The 21,744-nt window shown below is 34.3% G+C and overlaps 1 protein-coding gene across 8 annotated transcripts in view; it reads left to right on the forward strand.

Annotated features, from left to right (window-relative positions):
• Positions 1–21,744, forward strand: part of CEP112 (centrosomal protein 112) — a 371,189-nt gene that overhangs the window by 77,123 nt on the left and 272,322 nt on the right. For all 8 annotated transcript variants that reach the window (XR_012059795.1, XR_012059798.1, XR_012059796.1 and 5 more), the window contains exons 13-17: positions 9,257–9,411; positions 9,706–9,835; positions 10,606–10,698; positions 11,425–11,484; positions 19,643–19,722. Coding sequence is in view for 5 of the 8 variants with exons in the window: in XM_072939445.1 (XP_072795546.1) it covers positions 9,257–9,411; positions 9,706–9,835; positions 10,606–10,698; positions 11,425–11,484; positions 19,643–19,722 (518 nt within the window). In the remaining 3 variants the exon portion in view is untranslated. The remainder of the gene's footprint in view (positions 1–9,256; positions 9,412–9,705; positions 9,836–10,605; positions 10,699–11,424; positions 11,485–19,642; positions 19,723–21,744) is intronic.

Consider the following 21,744-nt stretch of genomic DNA (forward strand, 5'->3'; position numbering starts at 1 on the left):
TCTCTGGTGGCCACTGATCATTTTTACTGTTAGCAAAAATTAGTTTTTTGCATAGTTTTATCTTTTCCCAAATGTCATATAATTGGAATCATACAGTATGTAGCCTTTTCAGACTGGCTTTTATACATTTAAGGTTTCTTCATGTCTTTTTGTGGCTTGATAGCTCATTTCTTTTTATTGCTGAATAACAGTCAATTATTTGGATGTATCATAGATTATTTATCCATGTACCTATTGAAGGACATCTTGATTGCATCCAGTTTTTGACAATTATGAGTAGAGCTGTTATAAACATTCACTTGCAGGTTTTTGCTTGGTCATAGTTATCAAATCAGTTGTGCCTTAACAATTTCACTATAGGGTGTACAACCAAAATAAATAGGTGAATATGTGTACTATGAAACGTGTGAAAGTATTGATAGCAACATTATTTTTAATAGCCAAGTACTGAAAACAACCAGTCAATAAAATGGGTAGGTATATTCCACAAAGGAATACTGTTTATAGCACTGAAAATGTTTAAACTACCGCTACACCTCATAACATGGGTGCTGAATCTCACAGACATATAATATGCCTGACACAAAAGAGTACATGTACTCTGATTGTATTTATAGAAAGCTTCAAGAAAAGGCAGTTAATTTTTTGTGATAGAAGTCGGAGTAGTGGTTACTATTTTGTAGTGACTCATGGCTTTTGTCAGTTTGTAACGAATTATCAAAACTGTATACTTAGAGTGGGGGTTTAGCACAATGGTAGAGCACATGCTTAGCATGCACAAGGTCATGGGTTCATTTCCCAAGTACCTCCATTAAAAATAAATAAACCTAACTACCACTCCCCTAAAAAACCCCATCAAAAATGTATACTTAAAATTTGTTCATTTTTTGTTTATATGTGATATTTCAAGAAGCATTTTATGAAATAAGATAAAATATGTTGCTACTTTTGCCACAGGAGTTGAACTTTGAACTCTAAATAGTTGCTGAATTCTAATCCTTTCTAATTTTTGACTCCTATAGAATTTTAAACAACGTTTGTGTGTAAATCTCTAACATTTCTTATTCTGTCTGTTGATTATATAATTGAAGGCCCATCAGATATTTTATAATTTCCTAATACTTGTTGAAAATCATGTCTGTAATTCCTAACAAAATAATACCCTTTCACAAACTTTCTCTTACTTCCCAATGTGCCAATTCTCTTGACATTAGATTTTGAACCTGGAAGATGTATGATTTTTGCCACTTCTCATCTCCTTCATTTACTGTTTTACTTAATCATACTGCTTACTTCTCTGAAAGTTTTCTTGGACCTGCTCTCTTCCCGTCTGTTTCCACAGCTACCACTTGAGTTCAGGCCATTGTTGCCTCATTCCGGGACTCTTCCAGTAACCTGCCGGTTGCTCTCCCTGCCTCCTCTTGTTCTGTATTTCCACAAATGCAGTTTGTCCTGTTTTCTCACAACCAAGAACTTGAATTACTAATCTAATGCCTGTTATAACTTCTGTTTACAAGCCATGTCCATTCAAGAACTCCAACCTAGTCTTCCGAGTACCATCTTTGAGTTCACGATGTGGGAAGATACTCTTTGTCCCCAAGGTAATCTGTTTGTCGTTGTTCCTTCTCTGATCCTGCTGTCATAAACCCTGGAATTCCCTTTCTACATTGTCAGTTATGGCCTGAAAAATATGATTCTACACCAGCATCTTTTTTTTGGAATGGCTTTTTACTTCATTTTGAGGCCTCCTGTTTTGTATCCCCTCAGTTCTTTGTATTCGCTTTTAAAAAGATTATTTTGGCCAAATGTTATTAAGGTGTTTCATCTATTTCCATAGGCTTTCCATTGATATTATAAGATTTAAATATCTTTTATTTACTTTATGCTTACTTTGTGTAAGACACAATGTGTTAAGAATATGCTTTTAAAATAAATAATTAAGATAAATAATAAAATGAATAACTCATACATTTTACTTCTTGAATCAAAGTTTGTATCAGTGTGTGTGTATATAAATATTTGTTCAATTAACATAGCTCCTAATGCAGAAGCCACTTTTTCATTTTATATAATACTTAACTGCATAACAGGGCCTGGCCCTTTAATCCTGTCCTTACACCAGAAACCATGCCAGCTTCTGACAGTACTCTTGTTAAACACAGGTGCTCATTGTTTGAGGATTAGTATCAGAACCATCCTGTTTTTCTGTTTCAAACCTGCTGATATTTTACTCTTGTTTCTTCTTCTGTTACTCTCATCCCTCTTTTACCTTATCTTTCTAGTTTGATTGACTGCTAACCTGTTTTTCTACTGCTGAATGCTTTTCTTATTTTCCAGTCTCTGTCTTCCCTTTAGTGACTGTTCTGTTTGGCACAGCCCCACGACTTCTTACTTTTGTGCCTGCTTCACAGGTGGTACCAGCTTGATTGTATTTGCCCATTTCATGGGCTATTTATTTATATATCTCGTGTTCTATACATATAAATTATTTGAATTAATTGCTAAGAGACTTTCAGGAGGAATAAGTCTTTGACAACCTGATCTTAGTATGTTGGAATTAACATGAACATCATACATAAAATTCATTTCCAAAAGAAGTGAGCATGAGGAAATGTGTTGAGTAGTGTGGTAAAGGGGATGGTTCTAGGGCCGTTTTTTTTTTTTTTTTTTTTACAGTTTTTTTAGTGTTTTAGTCACAGCAGAATTGAGGAAAAGGAAGGTACAGAGATTTCCCATATATCCCCACAGAGCCTCCCCCATTATCCACATCTCACACCAGAGTGCTTCATTGTTACAGTTTATGAACCTACATTGATACATCACCACCCAAAGTCCATAGCTTACATTAGGGTTCACTCTTGATGTTATTCATTCTACAGGCTTGGAAAATGTATAATGACATATATGGACCTGAAATTATAGTACTATACATAGTATTTTCACTGCTCTAAAAACCCCCTTTACTCCGCCTTTTCATCCTTCCCTTCCCCTTAACCCCTGGCAACTGCTGATCTTTTTACTGTCTCTATAGTTTTGCCTTTTCCAGAATATCGTATACTTGGAATCATATAGTGTACAGACTTTTCAAATTGGTATCTTTCACTTGATAATGTGCATTTCAGTTTCCTCTATGTCTTTTCATGGCTTGATAGCAAATTTCTTTTTAGTGCTGAACAATATTTCATTGTCTAGATGTACCACAGTTTATCCATTCACCTACTGAAGGACATCTTGGTTGCTTCCAAGTTTTGGCAATCATGAATACAAAGCTGCCAAAAACAGCTGTGTACAGATACTTGTATTTACACAAGTTTTTACTCATTTAGGTAAATACCAAGGAGCATGTTTCCTAGATTATTTGAATAAAAAGTATGTGAGTATGGTTAGTTTCCTGAGAAACTGCCAAACTGTCTTCCAAGGTAGCTGGGCTACTTTGTATTACTACCAGTAATGAATGAGAATGACTGTTGCTCCACATACTCATCAGCATTTGGTGTTGTCAGTGGCCTGGATTTTGGCCACTCTAAATGGGTGTGTAGTAGTGTCTCACTGTTATTTTAATTTGCATTTCCCTCATGATATATAATGACATATGATATAACATTCTTTCATATGCTTATTTGTCATCTGTATATCTTCTTTGGTGAGATGTCTGTTTAAAGTCTTTGACCCATTTTTTAATAAAGTTTTTATTTTCTTATTGTTGAGTTTTAAGAATTTGTTGTACATTTTGGATAACAGTCCTTATACAGTTGCATTTTTTGCAATATTTTTCCCAGTCTGTGGCTTATGTTCTAATTCTCTTGATACTATCTTTCATGGGATAGGAAATTTTAATTTTAGTGAAGTCCAATTTATAAATGTTTTCTTTCTTGCCAATGCAATGTACTGTGAGTGTTATATCTAAAAAGTCACTGCCAAATTTAAGGTCATGTAGGTTTTTCAAATGTTATCTTCTAGGATTTTTATAGTTTTGCATTTTACATTTAGGTCTGTGATCTATTTTGAGTTAATTTGCAAGGTCTGTGTCTAGATTCCTTTTTTTTTTTTCCTGCACATGGATGTCCATTTGTTCTAGCACTGTTTTTTGAAGAGACTATCTTTACTCCATTGCATTGCTTTTACTCTTTTGTTGAAGATCAGCTTACTGTATTTATGGGGGTCTATTTCTGGCCTCTCTGTTCTGTTCCATTGATCTATTTGTCTTTTCTTTTAACAATACCACAGTGTTTTGAGTACTGTAGCCTTATAGTAAGTCTTGAAGTAGGCAATGTCAGTCTTCCAAATTTGTTCTTCTCTTTCAATTTTGTATTGGCTATTTTTGTCTTTTGTCTTGCCATATAAACTTTAAATGCAGTTTTTCCATATTCATAAAATAACTTGCAGGGATTTTGACTGGTATTGCGTTAAATCTACAGATCAAGTTAGGAGTAACTAACATCTTGACATTATTGAATCTTCTTGTCCATGAACATGGAATATCTCTCCATTTATTTAGTTCTTTGATTTTTCTCATTCTTTCATCAGTTTTGTAGTTTTCCTCATATAGATCTTCTACATATTTTGTTATATGTATTTCATTTTTTAAGGTGCTAATATAAATGGTATTGTGTTTCTAATGTCAAATTCCTCTGTTTTATTGCTAGTATATAGGAAAGTGACTTTTGTATATTAACCTTACATCCTGAAACCTAGCTGTAGGTCTTACTTTTCTCAAGAATTTTTTTCTCTCTCCCCCTCTTTCCCCTTTGGTACTGATAAGTTTATTTTCGATGTCTGTGAGTTTATTTCTGTTTTGTACATAGATTCACTTATATTATTTTTTAGATTCCACATATAAGTGGTATCATTTATTTGTTTTTCTCTGACTTACTTCACTAAGTATAATATTCTCTAGTGTCTTATTATTCCTTAATGTTTTATTATTTTCAAGAGTTTTTTGATGGATACTTTCAGATATTCTACTGAAATTTAGTGCTTTCAAATGATCATATTTTCTGTGAACAAAGACAGTTTAATGTCTTCCATCCTGATCAGTATACCTTTTATTTCCTTTTCTTGTTTACTGCACTAGCTACGATTTCCAGTATGACGTTGAAAAGGAGTTATGAGAGACAGCATCCTTTTCTTGTTCCTTATCTTGGTTGGAAAGCTTCTAGTTTTTCACTGATAGCTGTAGTTTTTTTTTTTTGTAGTATTTTTTCCCCATATTGAAGAGATTCCCCTCTATTCCTAGTTTACTGAGAGTTTTTATCATGAATGGGTGTTGGATTTTGTCAAATGCTTTTTCTACATCTGTTGACATGATCATGTGATTTTTCCTCTTTAGCCACTGGTAAGATGGATTACATTAATTGATTTTCAGATGTTGAACCAGCGTTGCATACCTGTCCAGGGGCTATTCTTTTTATTTCTATTACAGCTGAAGTAATTGGGGGTGTACTTTTCATATTTGTATGGTGTTGGAAGGAGTCATTGTCATAAAAAGATGGGCATAAACTTGTTGAATTAGAAAAGTCTTCCCATGATAGAATTCAGGAGGGACAGTTTAATTTGTTCAAACGGGAAAAAGATTATATATAAATATTGTTGAATGTGATGATTTAATCATTAGTTGCCATTATAGGACTGATATAGATACAAAACAAAATAGGGAAAGCATTCAGTGCAGTTTGAAATGCAAGAGCCAGAAGGTGATCATATAATGCCCCAGTCACATTGCCACTACCTATTAGAGAAAGAGGTAAAGACAGGTATCTATATCTATCTATCTGTCTGTCTGTCTGTCTACCTACCTATCTCTGTATATATTTATCACTGTTACTCTGTTCAATGATTTACAGACAACTGAAATCAAAGTTTGCTTCATCTGCTGTACTTCCTTCTCTCATTTGTTGAATAACTTTTCCTCTCACCTGTTTTTTTTTCTTTCTCTTATAGCAAATACTTTTATACTTTCATCTGATCATTTTCTCTCACGTCCACTGTATTCAGTATTCATATTATAGAAAGATGGCTGACTGGTTTTCTAGCTGGTAAGAGTCTTTTATCCTTAGCAAAGTCTGGAGACTTACTTATTGTATCAATTCAATACTCTTTGCCTTCATTTCCTTAACAATTAGGTATTTTCTAATAATAATGATCATATATTTCTTTTGCATTAAGAAAAAATGATTTTCAAAAATACTTTGAATATAAGGGGAATATCTTTATCCCTACTTTGAATTTCTTGCATTCTATCTCTACCTTTTATAACACACACAAAAAACCTCTTTGGTATAGTCTATGAAGGACAGATGTTTGTTATTTTCTCATTATAATCCTATTATAACCTTACATGGTGTGCTAATGTTTTTCTATAATGTGGCCAGAAAGCACTTTAGTTTTGAGTATGAAGTGGAGATTTTGAAAATTTAACAGTTATCCTGTTTTTAATTAAAAGAATTTATAGTCTACAAATCTGTGTTGAGTACTTACTACAAGCCAAACACTGATCTAGAAATCAACGGATTTATAGTGAACAAGCAGTGTCTTGAGCTTACATTTTACTGGGGAAGATAGACAACAAAAAACAAACAAATAAGTATATAAGTTTATGACAGATACTGAAAAGAAAAATGAAGGTTAATGAATGAGAAAGTAGAGTGGGAGGAGATGAAATCAGAGAGAGCATGATAATCACTTCATTCTCTGAGTAAGAAGGGAAATCATTGGAGAGTTTGGAGCAGGAGTATGATATTTCATTAATGGTCTAAAAAGAAGTTAAATAACTTTACTGTAACTGCGGCATTTTTTTAATCTATGTCAGTGTTATAGTGTGCCCTTTCAATTAGTATGTATTTCTCTTGCAGTATGGTGCTTAATATATTTGCTCTTTTACTACTTTAGTTCTGATTCTTAAGGTACTCCAGTGATGTAAATGTGAACCATCCTTCTTCCCTCTTCTGTATCTTTTGTTTGCTCTTGTGTTTAATTTTGTTCATTCCAGTTTTGCTTGCTTTCTACAAGCTTTTCCTTCATTCCTTCTTTCCTTCCTTCCTTCCTTTATTTATTTATTTATTGTCCCTACACATTCTTTTTCAGAGCTCTTTCATTTTAGTTTTCCTTTTCAAGATGCTTTCTTCCCCTTCCACCTTTTCCTGAGCTCTAGGTGTTCATGTTTTATTGATCTCTATCTCAGTATAGCTTACCTAAGATTTTATAGTTTTTCTCTGACTTATTTTTTATAGAGGTAAGGTTTGTTAAGTTTTAATGGGTAGGTAATCTTTTTGCATATTGTGAAAGATATTCCTTGTGACACACTTGGTATTGATTTTAATTGGTCACATGAAAGTGATTTTATTTTGTGAATAGTCATCTGTCTTTTGTTTTTTTCTGCCTTTCCTCTCATATCCTTACCACATATTTACATAGATTGTATGCTGGCCTATTTTTTTATTACTACTCATCTTTCAATATGCAAATTTCTTGCTTGATCAGTTATTTGAATACTGTTTCTGGGTATGTTTGGCCAAGGCTGTGTTCCACAGTAGCATGAATTTCTTACTATGCATGGATACATGTGATTCAATTCTTTGAGCATTCATTGCTCTGTATCTACAGTCAGGCTCCTCATAATGTCATTTCTTTTCCTTAATTGCTCTCAGTCATAGATTGCTTCCTGCAGCTTAACACAATGTGGACTCATCCCTCTGAGGTTTCTTCCTCTGGCCCCCATAAGTCTTAGCCTGCCTTGGAAGTTCTCCAGTGCCTTCCAATAGATTTCTTCTGTATTTTTTGTGGTTTTCAGTTGTTCTCAGTGGGAGCGTAATGTGTTTGTTGCAAGCTACTCCTTCATAGTTGAAAAGTTCCTTTTCCTATGATTTATTAAGATGGAGTTTCATTTGTGTTTCTAGTATATCTTGTCTCTTTTTGGTAATACGCAAGAGAAGAAGGAAAACGAATCATCTTTTTTCCACCATTTGAAACTGGAAGGCAAAAGATACATTCTTTTCTTTATTTTTTCCAGGCAATTAATATTTAGGAAATAAGGAGCATTTCGAATATTTATTGGAAAATGGAAACTGTCTTCTGAAAGAAATTCCTAAAGCAGAAGCATCATTAATAAAGAGGCAAAATAAATAGGGTATATAGAGAAGAAATCTGAGCATCTGAATGTGTCAGGCTCTGCGCTACAAGTTATATGTGCTTTTAAAAGTTAATCTATATACCATGTTTTTACATAAGATATAATTATTTCCATTTCTCACATTTGGAAGTTATGGCACCAAAATTTAAATTATATGCCTAATTCGTATTATAGTGAAGAAAGGATGAAATGAAAAAAGATTTGGGGGTTATACTGTTATTTAATGCTTAAATTTTATTTTAAATGTTTATCTTAAAATGAGTATAAAAGGATACTAATTGATTAGAACATCATCTTAACTTTTTCTGATTACTAACACTTCCTGGAAGTGTAATGTGAAAATGAAAATTTATTATCCTTTTAGCTAATGCTTGCTTACCCTAATATTAGATAAAGTACCTAGTCATAAACATCTTTATCCTAGTTGCATAAAGACGAAAAATTCAAAAGAACTTAAATATCAAGAGATAAGGAAATGAGTTAATTATGTGATAATTTTGAAGACTGTGGCAGTATGAAGTGCTTTTGATAAAATGGTAAGTAAATAAAAAAATGAATGAAAAAATTGTGTGCAAACACTGCAGCTATGTAATAAAATATTCCTGGACACATATGTAATATTACATGTATCACTTACATGATAACCCCTGTATTAAAATATTTGGGTTATGGATTTCCTTTTTAAACACATTATTAAATTTCTTTTATAATTTAAAAAAGTTTCCAAAACTTCAAATGAGGATCAAAGAACTGCTGAGTACTCACCTAAGATATAAATTTATTAAGTTGCATAAGGAGAATGGAACCTTCTTGAGGTTAGGGACTCTTCTATTTACTGCTGTGTCCCTAGATAAAATAGTGCCAGGGGTCAGTAAATACTCAATGAATACATGAATGAATGAAAGAGTGAATAACTAAAAGTATATAAACACAATGGCTTTAGTTTTATGGTAGAAAGCATTCCTTTAAAAAAATAATTTAGAGATTGGTCTAATTTTTATTAGTATGGTTTATAATATATTTTTTAATGTTCTTATCTCTAACCAGTTATATTTTTTTCTTCCAGCTACTTAATGAATCTTAATAAAGTCAGTCAGAGGCTTTCTTAATAATGACCTATTCTTTTAGAACCAGATGATCAAAGAACTGGAGTCTCGTGTCCAGCAGCTGACTGGAGAAGCAGAGAACAGTAATTTACAGAAGCAGAAGTTAATGCAAGAAAAATTGGAACTTGAGAGATGTTACCAGATAACGTGTAGTGAATTACAAGAAGTAAAGACAAGGTAATATCTGAAGTCAGATACCTCTCAGGTGTGATATTAACTCTATAAATGATCTGCTAAAATAATCACGCTTTGTGCCTTTAGCCTTGGGAGGTTTGCAATCTAAATGCCATTTGTTAAAAATTTTAAGTACTGTTTAATGTAAGAAGTGTACTGTTTAAAAACAGTTGATAAAAATGTGGATACTTATTTGATATATTGAAAGATAATGCATTTGGATTTGGTTGACCAAAAAGTCCATTTTAGACATTGATTATAAATGTTGGAAGTATATTTTATTCTTACTGCTTTTAGGCGCAACACACTGCATAAAGAGAAAGATCATCTTGTAAACGAGTATGAACAAAACATGAAACTGTTACAAACCAAATATGATGCTGATGTAAACCTTCTGAAAAAGGAACATGCTCTTTCAGCTTCTAAGGTATTATGGATGCTGGTAGATATAACCATGAAAAGTAGTTACTTTCTTTTCTCAGCATGTAACTGCAGGTAGCTATGTAGAAGCGAACTATCCAGCATTTAAATTAGTCTCTCCTTTGCTTTATTTGATGCTAACTGTGTAATATATAGTATAACACAAATATTTAATAAACTGAATTTTGCTATGAATTAATCCTTTTAAGCACCGTTTTTAAAGGAGGAAAGATAAAAATCTGAGAAATGCTCAGTTGTATTAATAATACATTTTTTAGAGTAGCTATATACATTGTTATCATTATTTTGAGATCTTGGTTATGCTTTAGTTTTCCTGTCGTCACATACACATATATGAGCCCACCGACACTCATGGGTACCGACACACTTCTGTGTCAGTTAATTGAAACTTTCCAAAAAGAGAATCCTATAGCTACAATTCTAGGATAGTCAATTACTTGATATTTCTTGAACTAAATGTTGCAGTGGCCTTGGTTTTAAAATTAAAACTTAAGAAGTTTTCTGTAAACCTGTTATTTTTATACCAACATTATACTTTCTTAACTTAAAGTATAATGGAGAATTTAATTTCCATTTGTACTTTAAAAGATTAATTTTTTAAGTTTTAAAATAACATTTTAAAATTCAGATTTGTAGGTAGTTTTAATTCTGATTGAAACTTTGGGGGAAAAAAGGTAAATTTATTTAACCAGAAGTTTGTAGAATGGTACAAAAATCAATATTCTGTTTTTTGTTATTTTCTTAAAATCTTCCTAGGCATCTGGTATGATTAAAGAATTAGAACAGAACATCTGTCAATTAAAACAGCAGTTACAGGAATCAGAACTTCAAAGAAAGCAACAACTAATGGTGAGTCCTGTATTTTTACAGAGAGCGATGGCTAAAGCCCACCTTTCCTTTTCTTGATGTGTGAGTATAAACAAGTCAATTAAAAAAACTCAGAAATGCAACAGCCATTTCTGATCTTATTGCATGGCATAGTTTTTCATCTTATTTATTCATTTTAACAAAAGTAGATATAATGGGATATACAGTATAAGGAACAGTACTTTTATTTGAATAATCTACTTTTCTGAAATTAGCTTAAAAGTAAACCTTATTTAAATGTTATTATTTTAGAATAATTTCCTCTCTTTAAATTATTTTCTTCCATTCTTCGTACCTTCTCTCTCTTTTCTCTTTCACATTTTTTAGATCTTTCCTTTTATCTCACGGTCAAAAAGTACCAAGCACTGGTATATAGCTTCAAATTTATTATTTCCATATTGAATTACTTTGTCATTTTTAAGTAATCTCCTGCTTCTAAGGGTGGAAAGTTTCTCTTCCATTGTAAAGTAGGTACTTTTGAGAGTAGTAATATCTTGAGGTAACTAAGGTTTTATGGGTTCCAACATAAAGCTATTCATATTTCCATTTGTAGTTTAGAAGATTGGACAGGTAGGGCTCTCTTAGTAATATACAAAACTCAAATAAGGTTTGTTATCAAGGAGACTGATTTATTTTGTTAGATTTCTAATTTTATTGGCTCTAGTGGCAATTTTGAGTATAATAAAAATAAATGTTTATTATTCACAGGATCAAGAAAATAAGTTTCAAATGGAGAAAAGTCATTTAAAACGCACCTATGAAAAAAAGGTAATATGTTCGGTGGGAAGCTATAAGACATTTAAAATAGCAGCTGAGGCAATTATGAATGAGGGCTGATGAATTCCAGCCCTTATTTCTAAGTTTATTTCAGCTAGCCAGTAATCAGATTTTGCTTCTTTATTTTTCATGTCTATAAACAGCTTCTTCAGTTTGATTCTTAATTATATCAACATTAAAACACCTCTTCTATGTTATATTTAATGAGTGAAGAGTATTATTATGTGAACTTCTCATAATAACCCTTTGAAGTTATATTTTCTTTCTGCCAGTTTAAAAGTATGATCTAATTGGTGGGGGGTGGTTTTTTCCATTGTATCATATGTGTAATAGGAACTCTAAATATTTAACCAAAGAATATAAAACAGTGAAAGAACTGTCTACTACTTCAAAAAAAATCAATTAAAAGTTGTTTCTTGTCATTTAGAACAGTGAATATTTCTACTAACCTATGCTGGTATCCTTGTTAGCGATCATAACTGGGGGTTTATTGACACACTGTTAACCCCTTTGGCAATAAAGTACAGAATTCTATAGGTTTGTGACTTCCAAGCTTCAGTTTTGAATTTGTTGTTTGCTGTGTAACTGTAGTTGAAATAGCAAAGCTTTTTGTTGCTGTTTTTGTAATTATTTACAGTTCTGACATTCACCAAATTAGTCCTCTTGTAAAATACACACAAAATGGAAAATGAGAAAAAGGATGACCCCTCAACTAATTAAAATACATACAGATTAAAATGAGACAGATTTTATATAGCACACAATACTTGAGACACTCGGTAATATGCATATAGTCACAGCAGATACTCATTACATGCTTTCATTTGGCAAAGTGTCATACTAGGGCCTGGGAGGAAGGAGAGGGGTTGAGGACGAGTTAGACATAGATTCTGCCCTCCAGGAGCTTGATGTCTAGGAAGAAGAATGCTTCTGTCCTTTGGAAAAGTGAGTATTTCTACCGACGTGCATGGACCTAAATATGTGCTCTTTAAGATTCTCAGTTTTCTTATTGCTAAAGGTTTTTTTCCCCTGCAGTTTTAGTACAGCTCAGTGCAAGGTACTGAATGCATTTCATGTATTCATGTATACCATGCAAAATGGTATCGGAGCAGGAAGGGGAAAAACTGCTTTCATTGAAATAAAGTATTTTTGTCGGTTTCTACTATTGAGCCGTGCAACTTCATAAATATTTGACTTACCAGAAGAAGACCATGTATTCCCACAAGCCTTGCTCCCCACTGTATGAGGCATCCACATCCTCTGGGTGTACTTGTCAGTCCATTGTTCATTCTTTGGGCAGATATCTGGCTTCCTGTCCACTAAGGAACACCTTCCTGGCCTCCTGCTCTGTTACACTCTGTGGTCAGCCCTCTTCCTGGGAGGTTGTCTCTGTGCACCCGTGAGACAGAGAGAGGGCCTGGTACCAAGGGGAAAAGCACACACTAACTAACTCACAAGGTTGTATTCCTACCCCCAAGTTAAGTCCTGCGGTGGACTGTCAGACACAGAGATGGGGCTGGAAGGATAGTCTTTCTCCTCCCACTGTCTTGTCTTGGCTATTTAGCCACGAAGTAAACCAAGGTTTCAGCCCCCCTGCCCGAGGTTCACACAAGGAACAGACTGTTAAAGCTCAGTTCATTCTTATCCAGTCACCTTCTCTTCTATTTCACTTCAGGGAGCAGACCTGATCCTTTTAATTAGGTGTCATACTACAGTTTTTCCCTTTCCATGAGCTACCAAGTGGCCTCACTTTTTAATAATGTAACTAGTTAAAGTGTGTTAATTGTTTTCAATGTAAACAAGACGTGTTTAAAATAACAGCAATCTGTAAAAGAGAAATAAGCACATTTGTTCATACTGCATAAGTTCTGACATTATTTATATTGGAAGAAAATGTTCCTCAGCATGTCACTTTTTGTTTTACAATTAATTCCATAATCTCCCCCTTTTAAATTGACATCTGTTCTTCTTTCTTTATTAAACCTGCTGTGATCTCAGTCCTTAAAGATCTGATGTCTTGTACCCCACTCAGGGAATATCCTTTTTGACTGCTTAGGGAGCTGACATAAATCTTACCTAGCCCTGGACTGTGTAACCGGATAGCCAAATGGGATGGATAAGGCTTTTGTTTGTAGACAGTGTTACAGGTGTGCACATTCAATAACTTTTGGTATAAAACTGAGTTGTGAAATCTGTTCAGGAGGAGGAAATGCCACCTGAATGACATTATTTCCTCATGCCAACAAGAAAACAGCATGAGAGATTCTAACTCGTCTTTGAGGTCAGAAAAACAGCGTCAGATGCTGTCCTTAATTTAAGCACACACACATTATCTAATGGTCTTTATTGATCTCTGGTGGCTATTGCCTGCTCTTAAGATCTTTGAACATCAAACAAATAATAAGTAGTAAAACTAAATGTCATTGTTTGATGAAGTGTCCTAATCTGTTAAATCAGGAAATGGTTAGGCTAAATGATTTTACTAGCAAGGAAACACCTGCCTCCTACAAATAACCTATTGCTTGTTTTCCAAACAGGCACCAGAGAGTTAAAAGATAGTGTTGTTTACCTAAAGAAGTTCATGAGGCAGATGTTAAGCTTGCATATCCTCAAGTGTGCTAGAATTGAAGTATCTACTTACAATAATTCTGATGGAACTTTGTTACAAATGAGATATAAAGTCTGATGGAGTTCAAACCATTAAAGATAGCTACCCCGGTGTTTGGCATGCATATATAATTCCTTTAATTAGGTTAAAATAGTTTAAAATTTCCACAGTTCTGCATATATTATGCAGTGTTTTCCAACTGATTTTCTTTAAGAGGACATGTGCCCTGAGTGAAGTTTTAAAAGATGAAATTGTGCAGTGAAATGATTTTTAGAAAGCATGCTGCCCAGTGCCAGGTATTTTTCACAGTGAGAAAAGGAGACACGGTGGGGCAGTCCCCTAGTCGACATGTGAGTCCGCAGCAGTTCTCTGTTCTTTTTTATGCTATGATGCTGGCCGCAGTCTATCTGTTTCCTTACATATAGCAGCAGATCTCTTTCTTACTTACACAAGGATTCCTTTCTTAACAACTTAAATTCTTATGCTGCAAGGGAGTGAAATCTACATTTAGTAAATATTCAGTAAATGTGCATACGGCTACTTAAATCAGTCATTTACAGCAAATTCCCATGTTTGAGAATATATGCTGTATCTTTGACTATCTGGTTTGTGTTTTCATTGTTTAAATTTATTACTTAAAATCTAAAAATTCATTTTTTTGATATTAACAATATACAATAGGGAAGAATTACAAGCAAATCAATTTACGTCTTATTCCCTGCTGCCATTGGTACATTAAAAAGGAGAAGTTCACAATAGCATTGTCTCTATCACCCACAACTATCTGGAATATTGGTAAAAACTAAAAATATAATCCAAAAAGATCCTTAAGCATTTAATACAGATATATTCAATTAAGAACAAACAGACAAACCCAGAGGAGCGTTTATTGACTATTCTAGTATGGGCCAAGTATTGTGCTGAGTGCTGGAGATATAAAAGTAAATGAGAAACAGCTTCGAGCTTTAAGGACCCCCACCCCCGCCCAAGCTCAGAAGTCTGTGCGTTGACACATGCATGTTTAACGCAGAGGGAAGGCTCTCATTCCCCCACCCAGATAGTCCCATTACTGCTTTAGAGCAATAAATTAGATCAAGGTGCTTGGATTAGCACAAGCCACATCAGGAAGAGGCAGCTAAAACTTGACAAAGGTTAAGACTGAATAGCGAGTGGTAAAAAGTGCTTACAAGAACTCAAAATTCTTAGCAACTCAGGGCGCATTTTCTGAAAAGGCACACAGACCATCTAAGGGAATTACTGTATTGTGGCACACTATAATGTGATTTTGTGTGTTTATAATGACTTTGAATTTTCAAGAAAATGTTTGTGTATAGAATATTCAATCTGAGAAGGTAATGATAATAATTGTTAACACTGCTGAGCATTTATTATGTTCCTAGTATTGTTGTAAGAACTTTACCTGGAGTAACTTAGTAACTCATCATGATTCTTAAAAAAATATATTCACTTTATCATCCTCACTTTTAAAAACAGATGACCGAGACAGAGTGTTAGGTAACTTGTGAGGGAGGAGGGGCAGAACCCCACACAGTCTGTCTCCAGAGCTCTCTCTCATAATCACCATGTCATGTTAGATAGATTTTTCTCAAAATTGGTTAATTTTTTTGGACATTTTTCACTTGAGAGGGTAAATCTCAATTATGCTATCATTATAGAGGTCTGAGTGCCAGGGAAAAACTGAGCAGGAAGTAGAGGGGAAACCTTTGGTAGCACAGCACTGTGGAGGCCAAGATGTAAGGTATCGTTGACTCGTCAGTAACTCTTGACGGTGGCTTCTGGTTAGTTTTCCGTATTTTGTGTAGTTTTGGAGAACCAGAGAAGTAGTCAGTGGGGAGAGAGCAAGCTTCCTTCTCAGCAGGAATCCCCAGCCCTCCGGGGATCTCCTGGGAACCGGGTTTTAGCTGCAGCTCTGAAGAGACTGCCACACCAGCAGACATGTAACTGAAATGAGGCTGTGCCCCCTGTATTTTTTTGTTAGGCACCAAATCTGAACAGATCATACTCTGTTTAAGAATGAGTAGGTGAAAGAAACCAAAATAGGGTCTGTGAAAAATACTGTAGAGCAAAGAGATGAGAGCATTATACAGGAGACTCCAAGAAAGGAGTTTCTTCTGGAAACATACTACTCCATAAGAAAACATGGAGACATTCATCAGTGGAGAACCAGGAGACATAATGTCTATGAGGGAGAAACAGGTGTCATGAGGAAAGAAAAGGATGAGGTGAAATGGAGGTAACTGTCACAGGACGGTCTGTAAGGATCCTAAAACAAACACAGCAGGAGATTTAAAACCCACATGGGGCTGCTTAGACCCGGGTAGAGCAGATGTTGGAAAGAATTAAATCAGTGATATGGAGGACAAACCTTTATCTTTTAGACTAAAAGGAAAAAGGCAAAGAAAACATTTTTTTTTGAGAAAAGAGATAGATATTAAGGCGGAAAATAGAAAACTAGTATACAACAATCGATATTCCTGAAGGGGGGCTCAGAATAAATGAACACAAAATGAAAGATATGAGGAAGCTTCTCTGAAGGTGTGTGTGTGCAAATTTAGAAGCTTCACCTTGTGTCAGATAAAAATCAATAACGAGATTAAAACCCATTGGAACTGCAGTACCAAGGGACTGGTTTCATAAGGGTCTAGGCCAGGGGGAGAGGAGAGCCAAAGTCAGTTGACTTTAGTCTTCTTCGTACAAATTTAAATGTCATAAAGTAATAGACCAGAATGCTGTGACTCAGTAATCTTACACACACACTGTCCTTCTTGTGTGAAGGCAGCAGCATGGCGTTCTGGGATATGTGAAGCCTCAGAGATATATCACTCAGGTATTCTTTTTGAAAATAAAATTGCTGGATGAGTTGCTTTAATCAACCTAAGGCTAAGAAAAAAAATCAAACCAAAACACTACAACAAAAAATACTCAAGAATAAAAAAGGAGTAGTGGCAAATGCCAAAATTAACTAAAAGGGAGATGAATTTAAATACTTATTGTGTATATGACATAAAACAATGCAATTGTCAAAAAATTCTTGAGAGAAAGGATGTAAAATTAAAAAAATGTTAGAACAGCTGTCTGGAACAACATTCCCAGATCAGTTGAAAGAAAACTAATGTGGATTGCTTCTCCTAAAAAGAAGTGAACACATGCTAAGCTATTATGTAAAATGAAGGACTCATAAGTTAATTTTTCACTTGCTGAATATTAGAGAAATGTAAGTTAAAATAATTGTGAAATCTGTATAGTATCACTGGTGAAATTAAAAACTGTCTTTATCTGTCAATCTGTCAGAATATAGAGGAATTTGGAATTTTAAAAAAAAAGCCATGTAAAAAGGAACACAAATCAAGAAGCATAAAGACAAATTGCATACATAAGAATATTTTGGTGATGGCAATAAATCCAGTAAAATCCTAAATTTTGCTCAAAAGCCAAATCTGTGTGATATTTACAAGAGATTTAAAATTGATTAACAGAGAAAGATTAAAGCAAAAGGATAGGTAAATTTGTATAAATGTCTCCTTTCAAAAGAGCAGTTTAGATAAATATTTAACTGTTAATGCTGGTTTCTCCTGTTAACATTCTTCACAGTTGTTCTTCCCCCACCTTCCACTCAAATAGATACACTTTTCTTTGTGTTTTTATTTAAGGGCTTTGGATTTTCACGTAAGATTTTATTTCAAGAGAGGATTTTACTGACATGTAAACACATGTTTCCAAAATCTCTCAATTAGGTCATCTCTGAATTTAATTTTAGGGCTTAGTTCTTTGAGTCTGTATATTAAAGAGACCAGATCGGTGTTGGAATGGTTCTGGTGCTTTATTAATGTATTTTCTCCAATTTAGCATGCCTACTATATGCTGTGATACATACTAGGGATCTAAGATAAATAAGGCAGCAATTTCAATCTTGAACCTGTTAAATTTTGGATGACAGACTCCCCCACTCAATGTCAGATAAAATAAATGTGCTCAGTATCCATGGGAGATTGGTTCCAGGACCCCAATACCAAAATTGGAGGATGCATATAAATGGCATAGTATTTGCATATAGCCTATGCACATCCTCCGATAGATCGCTTATATAACAAATACAATGTAAATGCTGTGCAAATAGTAGTAAATACAATGTAAATGCTCTGTAAGGGGTTGCTATGTGTAGCAAATTCTAGTTTTGCTTTGGAAACTTTCTGGAACTTTTTTTCCCCAAATATTTTCAATTTTGGTCAAGTTTGAGGATTCAACCTGTGTATAGGGAGGGCTGACAGTAGTGGCAGAAAATTTGCAAGGCAAGTTAGTTACTTTCTCTTCCTAGTAAGGTAGGTATTTATTGGGTATTTAAATTTTAGCATTTGAAATATGGGGGAACGGGTTTCCTGTCTTAATTCTCCGAATCGTCCACCCGTACCACCACCCTACATGCTCCTCTCTTGTTTCCATTTTTTCTCACCTTGGTGATCGCCGTCATAGTAGCCTGTAGAAGCTTGCTGAGATTCTCATGGAAAACCTCCTCTGCTCTCACTACTTTCACTTTACAAGTAGTTGATTTTATTTATTTATTTATTTATTTTACTAAAACACTAAGGGGGAAAAATACAAGAGAATTGTAATAGGAAAAGGCCAAAGAATATAGGATTTTTTATTTAAGTAAGTCTCTAATAGTTAACTAAATATAGGTATTTTTGATTACCACTGATTCAGTATTTGAGAAGGTTTGTGATTGTGTGCGTGTGTGTGCGCATGTGTTCTTCTCATTCCTCTCTCATGTCTTGTACTTTCATCCTCACCTGGGTTGCCAGCAGCTGTGTAGCCCCACCCCACTAAGTGACATGAGTCTTCTTACCTCCCCACTGGGCGCTGCACCCTTGTTTGCCCCACATGTGGAACCACAGCTGATGTTTTACTCTTCCCTTCCCTCCGGCTGTACCAGCATTTCCTTTTCATATTTTTAGGTCCATATAATGGGTCCATGTTCGGTATGTTTATCAGCATTTGCATGTGAAGAGCTCTCTGTGAAAAGAAATTTTCATTTTGTCATAACTCTTGTTGCCATCACACCTGTTCAAAGGACACCACACTTGGGAATGAGATTCTCTTGATGGGGGCTTCCTCCCAGACTCAGTACATGGTCATACAGCTCATTCTCAGAAGTGGAAGTATAATAACCTGTGTCATTATCTACTGTGTTCTCCTGAATCTTGTGAGATTACTTTCCTTTGGCTAATATATAATGCTAAAAAAATTCAAAAGTGATTCCTCACTTTTTGAACTTCTTACATATCAATTTATTTTACAGGGAATCCACATTCAGGTACATTCAGACTTAGACCAGAAAATTACTATTGAAAGAATAGTATTGAAATAATTCTGTGAAAATGATTATGGTTAACTAAGTCTCTGTCTTGAAAAATCTAAATCCAGTTTTATATTAAAAGTGGATTTAAGATTACTGTTTCATTGTACTTCTTGTCTGCGTAAACTTGACTTGTCTTCCAGTAAATTTTGTTTTTGTCATGTCAGGTTCATGACTTGCAGAGCGAACTTGATAAAGACAGAGAAGATGCTCAAAAGAAAATCCATAAATTTGAGGAGGCTTTGAAGTGAGTAAAACTGTAATATGTGTAATTTTTAAAAAAAATATTCTAAACTGTGAGACAAATTAAGTAACTGAAACCTAAACATGTTTTTATTGTAACTTTGCTATGATTTAGTTTGAGTCAGTTTTCCATCATGAGTATCTATTTTCAGAATTTTATTACTAGCCAGTGAATTTTTTGTAGAAAAGGAAAAAAATAAGTTCAGCTGTTTTTAAGTGATAGGAATGTAAGAAAGAGAACTTAGTGGTTTCAGATGCTTTTGTCTTCTTAAATGAAAACAGATTTAAAAACAAACAACAACAACAATAAGGTTTAGATCTTAGGACATTTCGAAATTCCTCTGTAGATTTTTTGGAGAAATTTAGGTAATGAAATGTTCCAGTTGTTACATTTAAAAATGGACTACTACTACTACAGGCATTGTTTGGGAAAGGTTTTGTCTTATGATACTTAAACTTACACATTAAAGTATTAGATTTTGTCTTTTTCATTCTTTTACTAAGTTGATGAGGCTCTACTTATCAATAGGTGTTATTCTGCAGTTTTTAGCTGGAAAACATTAATTGATTCAGTAAATATCGAGTTCTCACCATATTTCAGGCTGTGCACAGTTCCTTCCCAGGGGACCTCATAGTCTAGTTGGGAAGATATTCAAACACTTTGGCAGTTATAGTACAGAGTGATAAGAACTTTAGTAGGAGAATGGTCAATGGGGTACCTGACCCGAGAAAGTGATTTAAAAAGGGAAGCTTACTTGAGTGCAGTGTATCTGGCTAACTCCCAGAGAATCAGCAAATTCCATTTTTCATGCTTTCCAAACCCCCAAACAGGAGTAACTTACAGAAAGGCCAGAAAAGAATATCCAAGATCAAACAAACCTAGTATCAAATTCTTCCTGGGAAGTTGCATAACTGCTCCGTCTCCTTTACTTGGCTTGTGAGTAAAATGTCCCGGATGGGTTGCTGAATAGAAAGTCTTAAAACAATTTATGTACTATAACATCATAGGATATCAAATTTTTTTATCTATACCAGAACTTAGTGATTATTTGTTCACCGCATGTGAATTAGATGAAATTAGAAAAGAACTATAATATCCATTAAACATTAAGTCAAATAGCTGTATTTTATACTCCGACTCGAATAATGACACAGCTAGGGCATTCTTGCTTGATGAGCGGGGTGCCTTCCCTTTATCCCTCATTAATTCATTTTTTTTCCTCCTTACAATGTTTTCCTATTTCTTTAATGGAGGTACTGGGGATCAAACCCAGGCCCTTGTGCATGCTAAGCTTGTGCTCTGCCACTGATCTACACTCTCCCCCCCCGCCCTTAAAATGTTGGTTAACAATTTTCTTCATCTGTTCAACTTCCCACACTTCCCTTTCTTTTTGGTTCTTCCTGGCCTCTTTTGTCATTTCTTTATACTTTTTCCATTAGCTTGTTGATTTGTATTTTATATCCCTAAAGGAGAAGATAACCCCTTTAAATAAGAGCAAATCAACAGGTACTTGTTTAGAACCTACACTGTCTATTGTAGTATTGTGCTCAAAGAAATAGGAGGTTTAGAAGCTATAACTCAAGACATAACACTGTTCTTAACAATTTTATAGTCCGGTTAGACATTTGAAGTACTTAGAGTATTATATATTAAGTTGTTGACAATAAGTGCAATTGGAATTAAGAAAGTTTTTTTTTTCCAGTGGAATATTGGGAGTTTATGTGTAAAACAGAGTGGTATCTTTTACTGTTCACTGAGGACAGTGAAAAAATCCTGAGACCTCTGTAGTTTCTATAAACAACATAATCTATTTCTAAGCCAAGTAACACTCTTTAAGGCTTTAGAGGTCTTTACCAAAATACCAGATTTTACTTGGAGTTAAAAAGGCTATGTTAAGATTTTTAATAACATTCTCCTGTAGGCCTATTTCTCCCATTCCTTATGTCTTCATTTTTGCTAAATGTCTATACGATTTTAACACATGGAATAGCAGGAGTAATCTGGTCTGAAGGTAGCAGGATAAGC

The sequence above is a fragment of the Vicugna pacos genome, chromosome 16 (assembly GCF_048564905.1).
Source record: "Vicugna pacos chromosome 16, VicPac4, whole genome shotgun sequence".
NCBI lineage: Eukaryota > Metazoa > Chordata > Mammalia > Artiodactyla > Camelidae > Vicugna > Vicugna pacos.